Raw genomic sequence first — 24,160 nt, 5'->3', positions numbered from 1 at the left:
ACATATATCATGACCACGGTATGCCATACTTGAGACCCTGAACAAGTCCCAGTACATATATCATGACCACGGTATGCCATACTTGAGACCCTGAACAAGTCCCAGTACATATATCATGACCACGGTATGCCATACTTGAGACCCTGAACAAGTCCCAGTACATATATCATGACCACGGTATGCCATACTTGAGACCCTGAACAAGTCCCAGTACATATATTATGACCATTTTTTGCCATGCGTATGCGCCATATTCTTCTTTCACATAACTGTCAAGTGTCAAGTGTCAATCAATCCCATGTTTCAAATGATATTCTGCAAAAATCGTTCTCCCTGTCATGACTTTTTAGTTTTCAATTCATGGCCTTTTACGTCTCTCTCATTCTCACAAAAATCTATTATTATCAGAACCCTTATCTCTCTATCCATTATTCTGTCTATATACATGTATGTGTCTGTTTTTGCCTTTTTATAACTATCTATTCCATTTGCCTTCTCATCTACTTTTTGATCTTCCATGTACTATTTTGTATGTATCTTTTTGACAACCTTAGTATGGTTTTAAGATGCAAGCAAGGACAAAGAGGAAAACAAACTTGCTTTATTTGTAAAATAAATATAACACAAGACTCTTACAAATCACATACATTTTTCTTTGTGTTTTAAATTTAGCAGTGGTGTTATGTTGTCATATTTCGTGCAAGCTCAAATCTCCAAGGACAAGTTCAATTATCAGTTAGCTTGCAGTCGACGAGCTGACCATTATTAAAATTGTAAAGCCCTGTAATGGTACTTATTTAGTAATTGTGCTGAAGATAATTAAAGATAACTTTGAGAGATATATTTGTGTATGGATTTTGATGGACAATTTCTTCTGCACTTGTGGAAGTATACAGGGAAGCTTTTTTAATGATAGGCTACATATATATAGGCTAATATATACTTTCTACACAGATAATTCAGTGTCTATACACTTTCCACACAGATAATTCAGTGTATATATACTTTCCATACAGATAATTCAGTGTATATACACTTTCCACACAGATAATTCAGTGTATATTTATATACTTTGCACACAGATAATTCAGTGTATATACACTTTCCACACAGATAATTCAGTGTATATACACTTTCCACACAGATAATTCAGTGTATATACACTTTCCACACAGATAATTCAGTGTAAATACCGCGTGACATTTTACACACCAATAATTAAATGTAAATACAGTGTGACATATTCCTCTTACAATAGCAGAAGACATACAACACTTCATTTTTCTTAACTCATTTAGAATTTGGAAAATGATTCACAGTGGATGCTAAAGGTTTTTGCTTTAAAAGTAAAGTTATTCCATGGAACGATAACACAGCCTACACCTTTTGTCATATTTAGTATTGGACTATTTATTGCATATGTTTTTCTCTTTTACCTAAATGTCTGCAATATTATTTCGTTTTGATAAGTATGCACAAGGTTGATGTTACAGTTTTGGGTATTTGCACCTGACTAAAAATTGCGTTTAAAGTTCATATAATTTTGAAGTACTGCTTTAGTTTTAAAATTGACTCATTCATCCCTGTCATTATTTAGTATGTCTGAACAAAAATACACGTGCACTGTATTAAATAATTGGTGAAGGGATCGCGACAGGGGCCGATTTAAGATCTAGTACGCAGGGAGATGGTCTGTTGATTTTGAGGAGGACCAGTTAATACTGACACCATCAAGACCATACAGTCAGTTAAATTTTCTAAACTGATTTTTAAATTTAATTGGGAAGGCCAGTCGATTTTCTTAACTGATTATTACATTCCATTGGGAAGGACTTCGATTTTCTGCACACCCATTTGATTAACATGCGACATTACCTTTTCAAAATATGGATACAGGCTCTGCCTACTGAGTTATTTTGAACTGACCGATTTTGAACCATTTATTACAGGAACGTTTAGTGGCCTATCATACATCTAAGCTATATAATATGACACTAACATGATACGAGTTTAGGTTGCCTGCACTGAGATCAATTGATGACTAGATTATTTCTTCATGAATAAAGTACTATTATGAAATCATCCCCAATTCAGTATCAAAAAGTATTACTTACACTTGGATTCTAATGAGCGTGCAACAAAAGACGCAAAAAAACACGTGTTATCCAGGAAAGTCTCGAGCTATTGGAAATCAAATGTGACAATAGAAGCACTTATATGAATTTCAAACAAAATGCAATGTAAATTTAAACTGTTTCAATAAATATATAAATGTTGAGATTATTCGTCAGGTTTGCTAGCAAAATTTCATAACGGAACGACGGTATAGTTAAAGAATACAAAGAAACCGCCCCTTTTATTCTCGCTTTAATATTTACTTTTTGTACCTCACTAATCTCAAAATCCGTCTCTTCTAAATCGCAAAAAAAGAAAAGAATTCCTTATGGACTCTATGTACCTTGCGACATTTATCTTTTAAATTATTATAGCTTTAATAAAGTAAATAACAACTAAAGGAAAAATGTGACCTTTGAACGCCAGTCCATAAAAAAGGGATATAGCAAATAACGTTACATTATATCCCACAATGGATAGAAAAGATCCCTGACAAGGATAACCTGCAGCAATAAATAAAAGCGGCCAAAACATGCAACACCTTAGGAAGGAAGTACAAGTTATATATAGGCCATCTATTTGGTCAAGGCGGAGAAAATAAATGGATCTGAGAACAGGAACTTATACGAGTACAACCCTATTAAAAAATATTGCTAGAAAATTTAGAGAACCCGTGTCAAAAGTGACTATCTAAATAAATTTCTGTTCAAAATTCTTTTCAATTTTTTTAATGAAAATCCCAAGAACATACATTAAGGGTAAAATAAAGATATAAAAACATTTAACAATTTTATGGACAAAAATGGAATGGGGCACCTCAAGGCCTATAGGTAACATTGCTAAAGGTCTGAAGTGTTCCACAAATAAATATTCGTGTGTACATCTTTGTGATGATAACCAAGGTGCGCAATTATTAACAAAAAGGAATGAATATACCTATATAAACTAGATTATATTAAATTGTACAGCAATACAATTTTATTTATATTTATTTAAATAAAGACGGCTACATACATCACCACGACAAGGCCTATAATCACTTTAATAAAAAAATCAACAATCTTATTTCATATATATTTTAATTTAGTTTTAAATATTTTAGAATTATTTTGTGTAGCTGATGTAAATGAAGTATAAAAAATATGGTACTTACCCTGTTGATGTGAAGATTGTGGTTGGAACATAGTGATCACATTACTCGTCAAGCGTGTTACATAGAGAATTCCACGGTCCCAGAATATTGCGTTTGGAAGACGTGGTATCCCCTTCCTATATATGAACACTAGCTCACACTTATCTGTCAGATAATGAATGGTGTCTTGCAATCTATCACACAGGAATAAAAATCCTTTGTCATCTGCTGTTATTCCAAGTGGCAAAGACAGTCCCTCATGTTTGTATATAAATGGCGCTTGACGTGGATTCAGAATATTAAATCCATAAACACCACGGTCAGCAGCTTCAGCCTGACACGATATATAAATCATGTTACCTTTTGTGGTCAAGTTACTCCATCTACCTTCACAGATGCTGTGAACTGTGTCAACTACTCCATCGCGAAGCGACAAAACGCACCAACAGATCGTGTTGTCTTTAACACCACACAAAACGACCTTGTCCATGAATCTGTTAGCATCATGACAGTAATCAAGTGCTGGACGTAGATTATATGTTCTTCCCCGTTTAATCACGCCCGTCCCTTCTACAGACATGATTTCTATGGTACCATTACTCAGAGTTACGCAGATTTCCCTTTCATTAACACGACAAATGCCTTGGGGCCATGCCTCTAGTTTGTCTGTTGAAGACAGCAAGATGCCGTCCAGCCGCCTGTAAACATAGACTTTACTTGCCTTAAAGTCTGTGATCAACAGTATGTCTCCAGACACAGTAACAGCCCATGGGTCAAGGCCATCTGTAAAAAACGTTAAGAACATCAGTAATGACATGTATACTTATATTAAAGTACATTATATATTGGTACGCTGATACCTTGTAGGCTGAATATCAGTATATTTATGACTTTAAATAATCTACTGTCAAAACCTTTCACCACCACCACAATCATCTGTAAATATGGACATTTCAAGCATCTTCTGTCTTCAGAAACAATACCTTTGGGGCCGCGGCACACGTGGGATTAGGCTAATTAGATCAAGGTGAAATAAATAATTTTGTACATAATCGTGTCAATACTCATAGTTCGGATCTTGGGACATTTCACTTTGACTTCGTTCGTCAGTCTTTTTGCTTCTTAAACTAGCCTAAACTCTCCTTTTAAAGAAAGGTGATAAACCATAGACTCAGTTATATGATTAAATTCTTTACTGAAATTAATTCTTATTTAATATACCGTAAAGCTATTTCACAAAGTATCCCCTCTTCATTGGTGTTATGTATATTTGATTTAATTTATATTTAATTAAATTGTTTGTAAGTTTCAAAATATTTTTATTGTTAATTTCATTACATGTCAAAGTAATGTAATTTTGTTTACTAGGAATTTGATATTTTCCAGAAATTAGTTTGACCTGATTATTTAATTGTAAACCCCGAACTTTGTATCCTTTGATGACCTAGTTCCTGGCCTTGATTGAGAATCAAGTAAACTTCTTTTTTTAAAATTCAACTTTAATGTGTGAAGGATAATATTGAAATTGAGGCTGTACTGGAATACGTGACCATAGACGTGTAGATACCTGCTAAACCATTCTGTAATGTGAGCACGTGACCCTCATACGGGTATCTGTTTTGCGCATTATTTATCCATATAACCTTTGTCTATACAGAAATAATCTCAGTCGGGCTTCTAAACCCTGGGACGTAAGGTGTTCGTTTTTGTTGTGGCCTGTTTGAAGTTATATTTTAGTTTTTATTCAAATTATCTGGATTCTAAAAGATTAATTCTTTGTCATGGAAATATTTTAGAGCTCATACAGAATTCTCGGACAAAAACATTTCTTTAAATTTTATTCGGAAATTCAAAAACCGGAATATGGTTGTCTGTGGAATAACAAATAACTAGACACTGAAGCATCATAATGACTACAGTATACGTCATCGACTTCCATTTAGGATTCTTCATCGGGACTCGAACTTAAAGTCATTAGAACATTTCATTACTAGGACTTCTAAAATTTAATTCATGGATTATTCTTGCACTATGTTTGGATTTGATTCTTAAAATCGTAAGTTCTTATTTTTTCATTTCTACAGTGTTTTTCCAGAGAAATAAATTATTTGTTAATTTTTTCAAAGCTTGTTGTTTTCACTCTTTCGTTTGTTACTATCTTTTAGAGCCTAAAGACGTAACATAAGAATTGGATACAACTCTGAGATATTTTGCTAAACAGTTTACAAAGCTTTCCAAGGCTTCAAAAGATCAGTCATTGCACTTTTAATAATAGTAGAAAACTAACGTTTCAATAGGCTATGTGTGATGCACAATATAGATACAAAACGTTTGTCTTACGTTCGATTATTTCATTTTTGAGCGCATGCAAAGCTACGGGCTAATTTTAGATACTAATAAAGAAAACTTCAATTTATTTGTGCGATATACAGTCTACCTTATTATGCAGTGTGTTCTACAAATATATGACTGATGTTCTATATTCTAGCATGTACGAAATATGTAATGATGGTCTTACTACGTGCTTATCGACGTTATGGTGTGATCAAATTCATTTCCATTCATTTTTAGGCTTATTTGTTGCTTTCTCCACAAAAAAGTCAGGTGGAATAATTCGCTTATATCTTTCAACTGTGTTATGGATTAAATATTGGAGTTCTGAAATATTATTCCGTGAAGCGATTTTATTTTCAAATTAACGTAGTCCAGTTATGAAAATAATGGACGCTTGTCGATCTCAACCGTCTGACTCGGGCAATTCATCATATTAATTGGGATCTCATCCTGATCCAAAACGTTATTCCCAAACATTACACACTGTGCATCAGCAAATACTCGGAAACACTGATGTCGTCTACACACACACACACACACACACACGCACGCGCGCGCGCGCGCGCGGAAACGCACAAAGAGCGCATGACTACAAACTAATGTCACACTTAACATTTACGTATTACGTATTATATATATATATAAGTCCTGTTACATGATTTTTGTCTCATTTTTGAAACTTTTATTAAAATATTTATTCAGAACTGTACATTTTAGTGATTATCTATAGTTGGTTTGGTGTACGTGCATGGGGTCTATTTTTAGATTTATAGAACGGAAAATTGCATTGGGTCTATAAATATATGCTTACATATGTGTTGGCGAATACTAATAATACAAGTGTTAGTAACTATCTTGAAAATATTCGATTTTTTACATTGGACAGATCGGTCATGTGGTATGTTAGATGAATCAAGTTAATTCTTATGTTGTATTTAGATATTATTTGAGAGGAAAAACAATCGCTTGGACTGTTCAGTGGAAATAGAAAGTGCTCATTGGACTACACTAATTATTCTCGAACCATTGTGAATTATTCAAAGGAGTTCTGGACAACGCCATTTTGACAATGTCACGACTCTTGGCGGGATCAGTACTTTCCGGTTTTATAATTTATACGAAAGTTTTCATTCTTCTGAGATTTAAATGAACCTTTTCAGGATTATTTTGGATCTACTTCAAAATACTGTAAGTTCCTCTCACATTTTCATTTATGTAATTAAATCATACTTTAATGTTTACTAAACTTGATGCTTGTGTGTCTGTCTTTCTGTTAGTTTGAGTCTTAAACATATTTTCTTCAGTCGCTGAAATAAATAATAGCAACAATCCTAACAAGCATTTGCATGAAAGCGTAAGCATTCTGATACATTTTGGTAATGTAGAAAGATGACGTAACATTTTGGTAACTGAGTACCGCATGTTTTGCAGGGACTTGAAGAACTGGACGAGATATCCCTTCCAATCTACACTGTCAGGGAGTATCTTCATCAGCTCGGCGATAGTGCGCTGCTTTTCTTTCATCCCTTAGCATTCCCCAAATGTTTCTTTCATCCCTTAGCATTCCCCAAATGTTTCTTTCATCCCTTAGCATTCCCCTAATGTTTCTTTCATCCCTTAGCATTCCCCACATGTTTCTTTCATCCCTTAGCATTCCAATAATGTTTCTTTCATCCCTTAGCATTCCCCTAATGTTTCTTTCATCCCATAGCATTCCCCTAATGTTTCTTTCATCCCTTAGCATTTTCCTAATGTTTCTTTCATCCCTTATCATTCCCCAAATGTTTCTTTCCTCCGTTAGGATTCCCCCAATGTTTCTTTCATCCCTTAGCATTTCCCCAATGTTTCTTTCAACCATTAGCATTTCCCTAATGTTTCTTTCATTCATTAGCATTTCCCTAATGTTTCTTTAATCCATTAGCATTTCCCTAATGTTTCTTTAATCCCTTATCATTCAGCTAATATTTCAGGAGTGGTCATAAATGTCATATTGATTCTGACTGGCAATACAATTTTCACCACAACAACAATCCACTCGGATAAAATTGCCCGCTATTGTTTTATTTTACACGGTTTCTTTTCCTTGTTTAATGACTACGTAGTCAGATTCCTTATTAATGACTACCTTTTTTCTATTGGATTCTGCATCCTCGGGGTTCATATTTTCCACATTATGAAGCAATCGTGTTGATCTTGCCTCTAGGTCTATCGAACTATATGAGACACCAGCATAGTCTGATACCGACGACGGATATCGAGATGTGGAAAGAAGAACGATACCAAATGGTCGGCAAATATATATTCCAATACATATTACAATAATAAAAAACAATTTACACTTAATACGAAAAGGTTTCAACAAATAAGTATTTGATTTTTTTTTTATAAACAAATTACCATGCAGGTAATGATTCTTTCATACTTTTGAATATGCGGTCGTGAACATTTCCCTTAATACACATCCGAATTGTTTTAGGATTCAATGGCTTTTTACATATCTTCGTAATAATGTCAAACATGTTCACGTTTTAAGTTTACAATGTATCCTAGCATAAAATTGTAATTAAGGAATAAGGATAAATGGTGGGAAAGGCGATAATTGGACCTGAACCGGGTTCGCTCGGATAGCAATGTATAATTATTAAAAATCAATGGAGAGTTCAAGCAGTTGTTACACCGAACATACACCGTTGCAGTCCTACATAACACTTCTACCAACTTTATGCTAATTAGCGATGCTAAACCTTCCGTCTAGTTGTTTCTTTTTTCTCTCTCTCTCAAAGGATATAGGAAGCATAAGCGGTAACAAATTTATGGAAGAATTTTTCGATTTATTTTTAATTTACTAAGGATATATATATGACATAATATAGTATATATTCATATATGTTATAACGTTTGGATTCATTCGTTGTTGTTGTTTGTTCTTGCATGGCTTAACGCCATTTTTCAGCACAAGATTGGTTATACATGGCGGCCGGTATAAATGGTGGAGGAAGAACCCGGGAAAACCCCGGAAAGAACCACCGACCCACGAGTGGCAAGCTTTCTCACATACCCACAATGGCCGAATCCGAGACACGAACCCACGCAGACAGAGGTAGGATGGCAGTGATCCGTAACGGTGAGCGCTTTACTCGGGGCCCGCATTCATTCCTCGATCAGCAGAAAATAATCATATTGACGAGTTACGATAAATATATGAGTACTTATCTTATATACACTGCATAACGTCTTGTTTTGAAACATATATTTCATATTAATGACTAAGTTCCGTTAAATACATTGTCATGCCCAGAATCCAGGAAAAATCTGCCAAGAGTTTCACTTGAGTCTTGTTTCGGTCTCTCTTCAACTTCCGCGTTAACGTGTCGTACGAAAATTTGAAGTCATACTGTGAGTGGGACTGTTAAGCGTTTCTCGCTCGATGTCACAAGGCCGGCTATCGAACAAAAGGGGTAAACATTAAAAAAGAAAGTTTTATCTCTCCTGTCTTTTACAATTTACTTCAGAAGTCCAGGAAGTAAAAACGACGAAGCGAAACTAGTTTTTTTTTTCTATCTGTGTACGTCTGAAGTAAGGCCAAGTTTTACACTTCTATAACGCAAATTACACCATCATTCAGACATCCAAATGAAGGGAATTAAAAATTCTTTTAAGATTATCTAATAGATGCAAAGTCCTTTTTAAATAGCCATTGTACCCAGTATGGAAGGCCTGGGAAATTCTCTTTCTTTATACCAAACTGCAGAGTACCACCTAATATGTCTAATAGTTTTTTTCACTGCACCTAACCCCATAAAAATAGTACCTTCCACAAATTATTTTCTTACTCGAACGAATTTTTTTTCCCACGGACATGTTTTTAACAACGGAGCCCCTTACTGGATCTCTATCCAAGTATTTGTTTCTTTATTTTCCTTTTGTTGCAAAGGAAATAATATTTTCAAATAACGAAACAATATTTTTCTTAATTGAGATATTATTTCGTATCTAACAAAAACGGAATACTATTTCATTATTTTTAACTATATTTTCATTTAGCGAAATATTATTTATCTATTTCAAAATTGGCATTTAGATGAATGTCATATTCTATGTAACACACAAGGGCTTCATACTCTTGCATTGAGGCAAATAGATTTTTTAGAATTTAACTTACGAAGCAGATATAAAATAATAAAACAGCCAAACAATAATAATAATCACCGATATCTAAATGAATTAAAATATTACACAATTTCATTGTGTAATATTCTGCCCCACCCTCCCATCCACCATTGCTATAGCCGCAAATCATACGTAAAAATTATAGCGTAAGAGAAAACGTACCGAGCTGGATTACAACCTTAAATCTGAACTTACACTAAGTAATCTAGAAGAACCTCGGCCGTTATAATGGTATGCGTACACTTTCCAAGGGATTTTTCTACCGTTATAATGGTATGCGTACACTTTCCAAGGGATTTTTCTACCGTTATAATGGTATGCGTACACTTTCCAAGAGATTTTTCTACACGATACCAATTATATAACGTTGCAATATCCTTCCTTGTCGAGATGGCTGTAGAATAAATTTCATGACTGTGCGACATACACATACTGTAATCTACTGGTTTGTTTTTACTTCTAAAAATTTATAAACTTCTAATAAAAAAAACTTTTGTATCTATCTATCTAATATTTTATGAAATAAATGTCTGTACATCTGTAAGCAAATTTTTCCCTGAATATTTTATATCAGATGGTGGGATGATATGCAAGAGATCCCCCCCCCCACTTCTTATGGTTTTTGGTTATTGTAATCCAGGAGATGACTAACCACGGTGTTATTGCCCGGATCGAGTAAACAATAAAATAAATTGCGAACTTAATGAATAGAATAACAGAGATCTGAGCAGAGATATAGAATAAAACAACATGAGATCCGGTATGAAAATTAAACCATTTAATCAACTTCATAAAGAAAATGAAATAGAACATGACATCAAATGATTCATTTCTCTTAGAAATAGAGATATAAAATTTGTGCGAAATTCAATTAGTCGTTTTGTCTACCCATATCATCGAGTATCTAATCGAACTCAAACTACCAGGATGTCAGCATCACTTTGTTGCTTCCGGTCTTTTCCAAATCGTTGCTGTTGATATGTCGACGTTTCTGTATTTCTTTTCGTGCTCTCTCTCTCTCTCTCTCTCTCTCTCTCATGTAGACTCTTCGAGTCATCAATCTCTTGGATGCAGACTGTGCTCTTTTACGACTGTGAATTACAGGTGTGGAGGTAGTTTCTCATTGTTCTTTAAATAGACTCGCTCGTCCTATGCAGCCGAATCTCCCTCGTTCTGTGTCCTCAACTTTCTGACACTCGTCCCTGGGACAATCAAACGAGAAATATATTTCCCAGAGCTAATTTCTGGCTTGCCTCTAAAACCTAAACTAACTAATATCGCGACCAGAATTTCTTCTAACCGTGAATTCCGTCAAGGAACACACCTCCTTCGATTAGCTTAGTCATGACTCCTTCTATAACAGCCACAAAATTTAAACTCCCATCGAAGTTAGAAGAATCCTCTATAGTCCGTCTTTATTAATAACTATTCTGGAAATATAATCTTATGACACGTATGTGAAATGGCTCACATTTTCCCAAAATGTTCCCTGGGTTGTCTAAACCCTGTCATCATCTGCTGCTTAACACCGCTCTCTCTCTATCTTTAACCGTTAACCTATCGGGTCCTAATTAAAATCCATTCATGCTTCCCAACAAGAGAGGTTAATCGTTTCTAGCTACAAAATATATTGTGAGACTAGCCCATATGTCAATCTTAATGTTTACGTGTCATGCTGGCCACGACAGTGTACTGTGAAATTATCACTTCAGAATTGTGCACCATTTACAATTTAAGTTTCCGTAAAGCAAAGTATAATTTAAATCTTGACTTGCACAGTTTTCATTGAAAAAAACAGCAATCTTCATGGTATTTTCTCTCATGAAAAATGTATTCACGTGATCTCCAGGATGCACACTCTTTACATGAAAACAATGATTAAAAAAAAAAAAAGACCATTAAAAAAGAAGTGACCTTTCGCGGAAAAGATACAATTTGTGAACGCAAAAAAGGAAGAAAACGAAAATCAAGAACGTGTATGAACTGATTTGATATTTAAAGGCAAATGCATTTTTGTATATAACTTTATCTATCACTTACCGGTTTCAAGTGACACAGTCCCGACATTGAATAGATTGCAGCCTATTTCTTTATGTCCTCCCGTGGCCATGTTCTTACCGTAAAAGACTGTGGATCAGTGTTATTGACTCCAAATGAAGTTGTCCAAAACTAGCACAATGCTGACTTGAGGACTGCGCTGCAAAATACATTGAGCGAAGTTGTAGTTTGACCAGTGTCATGTACGTAACTACTATTTCATTTGTGAATTAGTGCAGAGATAGCAGCGTGTTTGTAAACTTAAAGGTATAAAGAGTAGCAAGTAAAATTTGTTATTTGAAGAATTTTGAGAAAGAATATCAAAAGATGGGAGGGATTTTTCAAGCAACCTTACTATTGTAATAATTGCATTAGTGTCCTATATAAGTAATTCAGTGCTGCAGTTAATACTGAGAAGCGAAACGAAGACGGTGAAATTGACAAGTACATAGGCATTACGCACATGATTTTTGTAATTTTTTTTTCAACGCGCGTAAAAGACAGAGAGAGATGTTAATCTCCTTTATAAGTAAATCAGTGCAACAACAAGGGCTGAGAAGCAGAATGGAAATACTGTTGATGGGAGGTACACAGGTATGTTATGTATAGATATCACACATGTGCTTTTGTAATTTCCGAGAGAGAGAGAGAGAAAGAGAGTTACATGGTTCAAAATTATATAACCCTTTCTGTACGAAAGGTTGATAATCATAATGCTCACTGTCTGTATACAGTAAATGTCTGGTGCTTCTTTCAATTCTTTCTTCTTGGCCAATTCATCATGCTGTGTTAATCGGTTTTACATTCAATAATTACTTTTTAACTATTGTTTATTTCTAAAGAATTGTTTTCATATCTCTAATTTGCTGATCTATAATATATTAGTTAGGCGGTATATGCCTACAGTTTTCTTCACTTGTAATCTTAGAGAAACTGTCTTTTCAACATAGAAAAGTTAATGATCGCAATGACTGGACCTGGGAATTGTATGTACACGTGCATATACGTTCATGATTGTACGAAGCACTAACAAGTATGTGTCTATGCATTTGTACAGTTTGTGGTGGACTCAAATACCGTCGATGGGAAGCTTAGTAAATCCGGCGGTTATTGGTGGTTGTAAATAATGTGGATGAGGAGGTTAGTGGTGGTTGTATATACTGTGGATGAGGAGGTTAGTGGTGGTTGTAGATACTGTGGATGAGGAGGTTATTGGTAATTGATACAATACTGTGGATGAGGAGGTTAATGGTGGTTGTAAATACTGTGGATGAGGAGGTTAGTGGTAATTGTAAATACTATGGATGAGGAGGTTAGTGGTGGTTGTAAATACTGTGGATGAGAGGAGGTTAGTGGTAATTGTAAATACTGTGGATAAGGAGGTTAGTGGTAATTGTAAATACTATAGATGAGGAGGTTAGTGGTGGTTGTAAATACTGTGGATGAGAGGAGGTTAGTGGTAATTGTAAATACTGTGGATGAAGAGGTTAGTGGTGGTTGTAAATAATGTGGATGAGGAGGTTAATGGTATGAATGTGGAGTCTAGTAAACGTGGGTCTAATTACTGTAAATGGAGATGTAGTTGGGTGTAAATACTGTGGGTGGAAGGTTAGTGTTGTGTGTAGATGTTGTGTAGGGGTTAGTGGTGGCTGTAAATATTGTAGATGGAGACGCTAATGGTGGTTGCAAAAACCGTGGATGGCAGGCTAGTAGTGGGTGTAAATAATGTGCAAAGCGAGTTAGTGGTGGGAGTAATTGCTGTGAACGGCATGTTAATGTTGCTTGTAAATATTGTGGAGAGAGGTTTTTAGTGGCTAGAAATACTCTGGATGATTTTAGCTAATAAAACCTTCATGTAACCTAAGGCAAGATTAAAAAGCGTTTATGTGTCTCTGGTTATTAAGTTGACCATGTTATTTGCCGCTGACCCTACATTTAAAACAAATTGGAAACTACCTAAAAAACATCGGGAGAAGAAATAATTAAGAAAGGGATGTAAACTCCAATCGAAGTTAAATTCAACATACAAATGACGCTTTTTATTCTAGTTTACGCTTCATTTAAATCCGTCCCGATCAAAAAAAAAAAAAAAAGACCCAACAAGTTTGTATCAACATACCTACCCTAAATTTTCTTAAGGCAACCAGAACCACACTTCAACCCCAGAGTCACAGGAAACAAAGTACATACGATAACAGGATAAGTTTACTGTTATTTAGGTAAGTAAGCGTCTGACTTATTGAATGTAAAACTCGCTACGCACCAAATGACCTAGGTATGAACGAGTGTGATGAACTTTCAGAGTTGCACAAACATAATACAGATGGTAATCGCTGTACACGTCTTTGCATTCAATAGTTTAGGTGTCAATAATTGTAAAGCTCTCTATGCATTCAGTAACTTACTTGTCCAAACCTGTAAAACTGTTAATTCATTTACATGCACTTATGTATCATTAACTGCCCAGCTCAGTGCACGTTCAGGAAGTATTATACTTTTGTACGTACGACTCGGCCAGTTAGCACAACGTTATTTCCATTAGCATGTCATGTACTAAGTAGGTGTTCACACAATTGCGAATATGGGGACGTCCATTAATTATGTCAACAATTTATAGGCAATTATTTACCACCCCCCCCGCCTTGTCAACAACTGTCAAATTTTCAGTGACCCCACTAATAAAATTGTCAAAACTTTTTTACCCCCCTCAGTGCAGTCTTTGAATTTAGTAACAGCTTCCCTTAAAAATCTGTCAGATGAATAACCACAATGGTATTAATCTTCAGATTAATACCATATGTGGTTAATCTGTCTACAGTCTACAATGTACATTGAATAAAAACAAATATGATGATGCAAGACTATGACTTCCTTGGCAAGAGCTCAACCGGTTTAGGATTAAACTGGTGGGCTGCTGACGGGCGAGCGAGTGTGTGCAGTGGCGTCACTCGGGTTGGTGTCACCCAGTGCGGTAGCTCATGGTGTCACCCCCATGGTCCTCCTTCCGTAACAGACCATACAGAATCCTTAGTAATGTCATTTTGGTGTCACCATCTCTGATGGTGTCACCCGGTGCAGTCTGCACCCCCCGCATCCCCCTAGCGACACCACTGCTGTGCCTGCTAGTCATGTATTTAACTATAATCGGTTATCCGCTTATGAAATCCGACTAGACCGAGCAGTGTGTGCTCTGTAAAATTTGCAATTTTTCATTTTGGTGTCACCCCTCTGAGATGGTGTCACCCGGTGCGGTCCGCACCGCCCGCACCCCCCTAGCGACGCCACTGAGTGTGTGCCATACCAACGCACCGACTAAATTCCTATTTTTTGATTTATTAAATTTATTGTAAAAAATATCATTGTTGACGTCAATTTATCTTGAACTCCCCCCTCCCCCATGTCAACAATTGTCAAACTTCTTCAAACCCCCCCCCCTTTTGTTGACATATTTAATTGACGACCCCTATGGGTAATCAACTACGTTTTTGTGTGTCTCTATAAAAAACACACGTAGTTGTATAATCATATAGAGACGATTTATACTTACATAATGTGCATAAATCTCGTGAACTGACTACAAATCCATTGGAATGTAACGCTCTCAAACTAAAAAGTGTATTCTCTCTTTGGCGATATACTGTCGTCTCAATTGCTCAAAGACTTCTTTTGTATATACAAAACCAGCCAATCACTGCAGAGAATTTCTGATATTTTTAGGAACACGGTAATAGAGTAATAGTGCGCTATACCTGGCAAGTTTTAGGTGTATTTTATACAACTACCGTAATAGCCTTTCTAGAACAATCAAATAATATGCAAGCCTTGTTCATCGGGTTTACTTGTGTGCACGATATAGGTGATAGCATAAATGTGAAAAATAAATTTCAAATTCAAACGTGAGACTCCAGTGCTAGCATTCAAGTAATTTTGTTTGAATGTAGTGCAAAGGTGCATTCACTCCCAACTCTATACCCTCTCTATTTGTCTGTCTGTCTCTCTCTAGGTATCATTCTGTCGATCTGTTTTCGGTCCGTCTATTCAGTTGTAGTTGTCATTGTATGACAGCAGCTAAATGGGCCCGGTAGAGCTAACAAACAAAACCTTTAGACTACAGATTTCAAGGTTAAATCAATTCACACTCAAATGCGTCCCCTGTTAAACAGTGCCGCTCATTCACCGACTTGAGAAAGACATCATGAAACTAAGAGTCGTTGGAGTTTATACAAATCTGTGTTTCATATGTTAAATTAAACCTTGTATTCGTCAATAACGATTTGTATTTAAGTTGATTTGTTAACATGTAGTTGATTAATACGTCTCTGGTCAAACTCACACCCACTTTAGACCTCTATAACAAAAATATAAATGTGAGATATATGCGCTTTAGGTGTAGAGGCCTGTCAAAGGTTTTAAAAAATGTTTTATTTCCTTTTAAAATGTATGCAAGTTACTGTTGCTAATTAGAGCCACTTAATCTACTGTCTTGTCTCTATTATCACCAACGTTTTCAACATCTAAAGTCTGCGCTCACTACCAAATGGCATTTGAATTAATTTACATAAACGCAAATGTCTGTTTCTTTACTCTGCTATATAGGTCAGAAGTAGACTCAGGGTTCAGTGTGTTATAGAAATGCTGCATGTACCTTTAGGACGAGCGAATCAGCAAAGTTTTTAAAATTTGGATTCTAAATCAACGAGACTATATAAAAGGCTAAGAAAATTGGAAACAGTTAAATCACATCAGTTGTCGCTACAACAGTACTCATACCGCTAATAGGATTCATTCACAGCATACCCTTGTTTTGCTCCTATTGTTGATGCTACTACTACTACTACTACTACTACTAATGTGGCATCTATTAATGGGGTTGCATCTACACCAACTATTGCTACTACTGTACCGACACTCCTACTGTACGGCTACCCCGGCTGCACCCTCTCTCGCTAGTAAGCTATCATTCAGTCCTTCTGTTTGTTTTTGTTTTAATCACATCGTGATACCGCTAACTTCCGAATCCTTTATTACTAATATGGCTGCTGCTGCTACTACTACTACTACAGGAAGGATTATTACTACTGCTGCTGCAACAGTTACTAATACTGATACTAATACTAATACGACATCTATAAACGGAATGGGTTTGAAGCTACAGCAACTATTGCTAGTTCTGTACCGTTACTTCTACTTTTATACTCTTACTGCTGCTGCTACTACTTCAATTTTATAGATGAGATCATTGCACTTGCTTGAGGTATTACATTGCTGGAGGTAATGTTAGAGAGTCAAAAGAATACGACGCACGATTATATATATAAATCACGAACTTACACAAGCAAACAATATAAATTTATTTTTATTTGCAGCATGGAACAGTTACATTTGTAAAATAATAATTTTACTATCGACAATGATGTGGTAGCTTTAGTAGCGACCCGAACGTAATCTTAAATTCCCATAAGCCGCATATTGTCTACCGTAATAGCTCGTGTCCTCCTGGCGAACACACTAAATGACAAACATAGCTTAAGATTTACAACCTTATAACCTAGAGCCATCAGTTACTCACTTCAACAAAGTCACAAAAATATTTACTTTTAACATCATAAATGAGCTGTGATAGAGAAAATACATTATTACTTATTGGAGGTTGATATCAGTGCAATTGGCAGACATCTCCCTTCCTGTTCCTGCAAATTTAACGTGTCTCTCCCTCTTTATCTCCCTTCCTGTTCCTGCAAAGTCAACGAGTCTTTCCCTCTTTTGTCTCTCTTTCTCTGTGTTGGCTGCTCAGTCAGTATGTCAGTTTTACCACAGTCGATCCAGATTACTCTCTCAGTATGCCAGTTTTACCACAGTCCATCCATATTACTCTCTCTGTCAGCATGTCAGTCTTACCACAGTCGATCCAGATTACTCTCTGTCAGTATGTCAGTTTTACCACAGTCTATCAAAATTACTCTCTCTGTCAGTATGTCACTTTTACCACAGTCGATCCAGATTACTCTCTCAGTATGTCAGTTTTACCACAGTCCGTCCAGATTACTCTCTCTGTCAGTATGTCAGTTTTACCACAGTCCATCCAGATTACTCTCTCTGTCAGTACGTCAGTTTTACCACAGTCAGTCCAGATCTCTCTCTCTGTCAGTATGTCAGTTTTACCACAGTCGATCCAGATTACTCTATCAGTATGTCAGTTTTACCACAGTCCGTCCAAATTGCTCTCTCTGTCAGTATGTTATTTTTACCACAGTCGATCCAGATTACTCTCTCAGCCAATATGTCAGTTTTACCACAGTCCATCCAGATTACTCTCTGTCAGTATCTCAGTTTTACCACAGTCCGTCCAGATTACTCTCTTTGTCAGTATGTGAGTTTTACCACAGTCGATCCAGATTACTCTCTCAGTATGTCAGTTTTACCACAGTCGTTCCAGATTACTCTCACTGTCAGTATGTCAGTTTTACCACAATCGATCCAGATTACTCTCTAAGTCAGTAAGTCAGTTTTACCACAATCGATCCAGGTCACTCTCACAGTATGTCAGTTTTACCACAGTCCGTCCAGATCACTCTCTCTCGACCAACAACCATTATCGCAGTAAATGTTTGAAAATCCATGAAATAGTAGCTTTGTCGATTTTTGCCTAGAGTATCATCCGACATTGTCTATGGACCTATGGTCGTAAAATTGACAGACAAACTGAGAGAGAGAGAGAGAGAGAGAGAGAGAGAGAAAGAGAGAGAAAATGGGTGAGAGGATAAAAAACAATGTTCTAGTTAGCAACAGCAGTGTATAAAGCGTAATAATGACATATCAACTCTAAATACTTCAAAAATGTGAAGTACTACTTGATCGTTCGTAATTTGGCTTAAAGAATTTTAAAGTATTTTTTATGCAAATACCTTTGATATGATGCCCACTCTTTCACTGTAGATACTGTAAACACATATCCCCCTATCTATCTATCTATCTATCTATCTATCTATCTATCTATCTATATATATATATATATATATATATATATATATATATATATATATATATATATATATATATATATGAGACTTTGCCATATGTCGTTTCAGAAGAGTATGTTTCTGGCATCATGTTCCTGTCAATAAGTAACAGTGTAAGTCCTTTTCTGAGTATTCAGCATGATTTTATAGCATCCAGTGTTACAATGAGTGAGTTCTTTTTTCCCCAACAGTTTAGGGTTCCTTCGTATCATATATGTCAAATATATATTAGTGGTTTGTGTGTGTTGAACGTGTTTCAGTCGAGTGGAATAAAGAGTAGATAAGTTTGTTTGTACTGAAAGTGTTTCACTTGAGTCATATTAACCTACTTTTCGATATTCCGTCATACAACTTTTATGAAAAAGTGACCTACTTTTGATATTCTGGTGCACTTTTCAGAAAGCATTCACTTATGTTTCCTTTTTCGTTTCCTCCTATACAGACTGTCGCGTCGCATGCAGATAGGAACATTTTATAAAAATAAAGGCTCACATGGTCACTATATTGTAAAAGATAGGTCACACTGATCTTGTTTTGTAATGGCGGTTTACTACTCATCGGTCTGCATAAACAAATCAAATCATGAATTAATATAGAAAAAGATTACATTTAATAACGTTAGTAAAAATGTACATTCAATAACGCCAGCAAAGATGTACTTTAATAACGTCAGGAAAGATGTTCATTTAATAACGTCAGCAAAGTTGTAATTCAATAACGCCAGGAAAGATGTACATTTAATAACGTCAGGAAAGATGTACATTCAATAACGTCAGCAAAGATGTAATTCAATAACGTCCGGAAAGATGTACATCTAATAACATTAGCAAAGATGTAATTCAATAACGCCAGTAAAGATGTACGTCTAATAACGTAAGGAAAGCTGTACATTCAATAACGCCAGCAAAGATGTAATTTAATAAAGTCAGGAAAGATGTACATTTAATAACGTCAGGAAAGATGTAAATTTAATAACATCAGGAAATATGTACATGTAATAACATCAGCAAAGATGTAATTCAATAACGTCAGGAAAGATGTGCATTTAATAACGTCAGCAAAGATGTAATTCAATAACGTCAGGAAAGATGTACATTCGATAACGCCAACAAAGATGTAATTTAATAAGGTCAGGAAAGATGTACATTTAATAACGTCAGGAAAGATGTACATTCAATAACGTCAGGAAAGATGTAATTCAATAACGTCAGGAAAGATGTACATTCGATAACGCCAACAAAGATGTAATTTAATAACATCAGGAAAGATGTACATTTAATAACGTCAGGAAAGATGTACATTTAATAACGTCAGGAAAGATGTACATTCAATAACGTTAGGAAAGATGTAATTCAATAACGTCAGGAAAGATGTACATTTAGTAACGTGAGCAAAGATGTAATTCAATAACGCCAGAAAAGATGTACATGTAATAACGTCAGAAAAGCTGTACATTCAATAATATCAGGAAAGATATACGTTCAATAACGCCAGCAAAGATATAATTTAGTAAGGTCAGGAAAGATGCATATTGCATAACATCAGGAAAGATGTACATTCAATAACGCCAGCCAAGATGTAATTCAATAACGTCAGGAAAAATGTACATTTAATAAAGTGAGGAAAGATGTAATTCAATAACGGCAGGAAAGATGTACTTTTAATAACGTCAGGAAAGATGTACATTCAATAACGCCAGCAAAGATGTAATTTATTAAAGTCAGGAAAGATGTACATTTAATAACGTCAGGAAAGATGTACATTCAATAACGCCAGCAAAGATATAATTTAGTAAGGTCAGGAAAGATGTACATTTCATAACATCAGGAAAGATGATCATTCAATAACTCCAGCAAAGATGTAATTCAATAACGTCAGGAAAAATGTACATTTAATAACGTCAGGAAAGCTCTACATTCAATAACGCCAGCAAGGATGTAATTTAATAACGCCAGGAAAGATGTACATTTAATAACGTTAGCAAAGATGTAATTCAATAACGTCAGAAAAGATGTACGTTCAATAACGCCAGCAAAGATGTAATTTAATAAGGTCAGGAAAGATGTGCGTTTAATAACATCGGGAAAGATGTACATTTAATAACGTCAGTAAAGATGTACATTTAATAACGTTAGCAAAGATGTAATTCAATAACGTCAGGAAAGATGTACATTTAATAACGTCAGCAAAGTTGTAATTCAATAACGCCAGTAAAGATGTACATTTAATAACGTCAGGAAAGATGTACATTAATAACGGCAGCAAAGATGTAATTCAATAACGTCAGGAAAGATGTACATTTAATAACGTGAGCAAAGATGTAATTCAATAACGCCAGGAAAGATGTACATTTAATAACGTCAGCAAAGATGTACAGTTAATAACGTCAGCAAAGATGTGCAGCTAATAATGTCAGCAAAGATGTACGTTCAATAACTCCAGGGCCGCCGTCGATAACACTGATCTTGTTTTATAATGGCTGATTACTACTCATCAGACTGTTTAACAAATCATCAATCATGAAGATAGGAACAATGAGATATTAGATAATATAGACAAGATGTACATTCAATAAAGCCAGCAAAGATATAAATTCAATAACATCAGTAAATGTGTAAGTTCAATAACATCAGTAAATGTGTAAATTCAGTAACGTCAGTAAATATGTGAATTCAGTAACGCCAGCAAATGTGTAAATTCAATAACATCAGTAAATGTGTAAATTCAATAATATCAGTAATTGTGTAATTCAATAACGTCAGTAGAGTTGTACGTTCAATAACGTTAGCAAATGTGTACATTCAGTAACTCCAGCGTAATCCAATAATGTCAGCACAAATGTAGATTCAATGACGTCAACAAAAATGTACATTCAATAACGCCAGGTAAGATGTACATTCATTAACGTCAGCGTCACCGTCGATGACGTCTAATCTAGTGGGGATATGGCATATGATATCCTTCCTTTAGAGCACGTGATCATTTCTAGGTTATTATAATGAGTAAATTCATTTGAAAATCTTTTTAGACAGCATTAGTTGATTTGTTGTGTACGTAGAATCAAATAAACATAATATCTGAAGTTCCATGAAAAGAGTATGACCTTTGGTTAAATGTGCTGTGTTATCATTTATTTTCATTGGGTTCAAGTTTCGTGGTTTTCTTACAAAAGACATGTTCGTGGGTACTCGTGGCATTCTCTATCAAAGTTTGCATATTAGTAAATATTTAATTTCGTGGTTTAGCGTCTACAAAATCAAATGTAAAGAGTGCAAAAGAGTAACACCGTGGCGATGCAAAAATACAGTCACTTAAGTGTTTAAAACAGTACCACCACGTCCATAAGTACAAAGCAAGGGCATAACAAATTCAATACTCACGCCGTATTTTCCTTCGAGTGAATAACATCAATGGAAGCCAAAGCAGCCAATAACATTACACCAGTATTAACACATCTGTCAGCACAAATAAAACGTATGAAGTCGACGATAAAAAAGTGGAAATATGCCAACTAAATTGAAAGTGAGTGGAATCACGCCTTTGTTGACTCCACCTTCATGTACAGGCCAGCTTCAGCCGCGATACATTACAATAAATAAAGATTACAATTGAAAATTAACATCACACTTCCGCAACTATTTAAACTGGTACACGTGATAATACATAAAGAGTATAATAGCGAATGATGCTAAACTGAACATGCAGGCCATCGTAAAAAGGAAACTGAAACTAGTGACGAGCAAATTTTTCTGGCACTGAGCCAATTTTCATAAGCGTGTCACTCGACATGACACGTGGCATATCCTCCATTACGTTACTGTGAATTTGTCTGACGCATGATCAGCTGTTTTATATTTTTTCGGTTGTACATGTATTGATGTGCTATGATGGATATCAAACAGGCAGTTGAACTTCAACTGCAGTCATCTGAATAAAATTAAATATATGAAAGAATCACTTATGTGAAATACACAACCAAGTCCGCGATGAATGCGCGTGTTCAGTCCTTTACAAATTGCATATCCTGCCGTATGACGGGCCTATGTGACTCGAGTGGATGAAAGCTTTAATTATAAAATCCCACTAGGAAAAAGGTTTTTGTTTGTTCAGATCAATTGTTAGATGGGAGGCCAAACGAAAGAAATCCATTTCCAAAGCTTAAATTGTGATACGAACATAAGGTAACTCCCGACAGACACAAGATTGTCATCTCTTAAATTTTTTGATGACATTTTAATTGTGTGTGCTGCGCTTGTTAATGCAATATCAGATCTTATAGGATATTCAGAAGATGATTAAATCGTGTAATTCGTGTACATTTTGACTTATCATGTATTGAGTGTCAACATTCACTAAATTGGTACATGTAGGGCTGTTGATTACCTATGTGAATTGTTCATATGTTTAGTGTCATCGTCAGCTATTATTAATCTATAATTAGTTGGCAGTGGTTTGAGCCCTTGTCGTAATATACTATAGTTAAGCTGACGTTTTCGAAGATACATCCTCCTACAGACGTAAACAAAAGCACATGGTACTGTTGTGTATAAACTGGATGCCAACACGTACAATTCCAAATTACCTTATGTACTACGCATTTCAAAGATATCACCCAGTTATGTTTACGTTGTAGCTGGTGAATAACTTTGTATGTGCCAATTACCAGTGTGAAGACACATGGGCGCATTCGCATATAGGCAAGCTCCGCCCACCCACCCCACTTCCTGGTAGCATATTTTAGCCTACTTCCTTAAAACATAATAGCTGTCAGCTATATGTTTGACCCCCCCCACAAACATAATTATGCGGGCGCTCCTGCGTCAACAGTTCTACTCTAGCCGGGTGATTAGTATAGGCGCATAGCCACTCACAGGGTCCATGTCCAGCTGATGTTTAGAATAGAATAGAAACCTTTGGGGTCAGGTTGCTGAATGTACATTGTTGATTAAATTATGAACTACGGAGCCGAACAATGTATAAAGGGGTTCTGCATATTTGAAGAAGACATATTTATATATTAATGCAAAAATATCTGACATAATGTTTAGCATGTATATTATATCTAACATCCAACTCGTTTAAAATCATAACTGTTAAGCACGTGATCAGAATTAATTGAATAATATATATGTTTATTTCTCAGTACACATTTAATATGAAGTGACTTGTAAAAGCAGAAGTTACTAATCACAATACAAAATTCATAAATGTTTTGAATGCTTTACCTATTCTTGTTCTAGTCCTGTTCTAGTATATCGATTCAACGTGGCGTTATTCTTTTGTAATAAAATTCACTAAGCCGCAATTTCTGAATTTTTCACCAAATGTTCGTCGTATTGAACATCTACACACT

General features: G+C 35.5%; 1 protein-coding gene across 2 annotated transcripts in view; it reads right to left on the bottom strand.

The window, feature by feature from the left end:
- Nucleotides 1-22,518, bottom strand: part of LOC149788835 (uncharacterized) — an 87,892-nt gene extending 65,374 nt beyond the window's left edge. Inside the window, exons 1-3 of one of the 2 annotated variants that reach the window (XM_089974960.1) lie at nucleotides 22,188-22,518; nucleotides 11,792-11,948; nucleotides 3,269-4,030 (exon numbers count right to left, since the gene is read on the bottom strand). In XM_089974960.1, the coding sequence (XP_089831086.1) occupies nucleotides 3,269-4,030; nucleotides 11,792-11,861 (832 nt within the window). In that variant the 5' untranslated portion in view covers nucleotides 11,862-11,948; nucleotides 22,188-22,518. Of the gene's footprint in view, nucleotides 1-3,268; nucleotides 4,031-11,791; nucleotides 11,949-15,335; nucleotides 15,423-22,187 lie in introns of those variants that run through there. The other variant, XM_089974961.1, reaches the window with a different exon arrangement.
- Nucleotides 22,519-24,160: the final 1,642 nt, after the last annotated feature.

This window comes from Sinohyriopsis cumingii, chromosome 11 (assembly GCF_028554795.1).
Source record: "Sinohyriopsis cumingii isolate HCF-2022 chromosome 11, ASM2855479v2, whole genome shotgun sequence".
NCBI classification, from domain to species: domain Eukaryota; kingdom Metazoa; phylum Mollusca; class Bivalvia; order Unionida; family Unionidae; genus Sinohyriopsis; species Sinohyriopsis cumingii.
The sequence above is the reverse complement of the archived record's forward strand: the minus strand, read 5'-3'. Positions and strand labels throughout refer to the sequence as shown.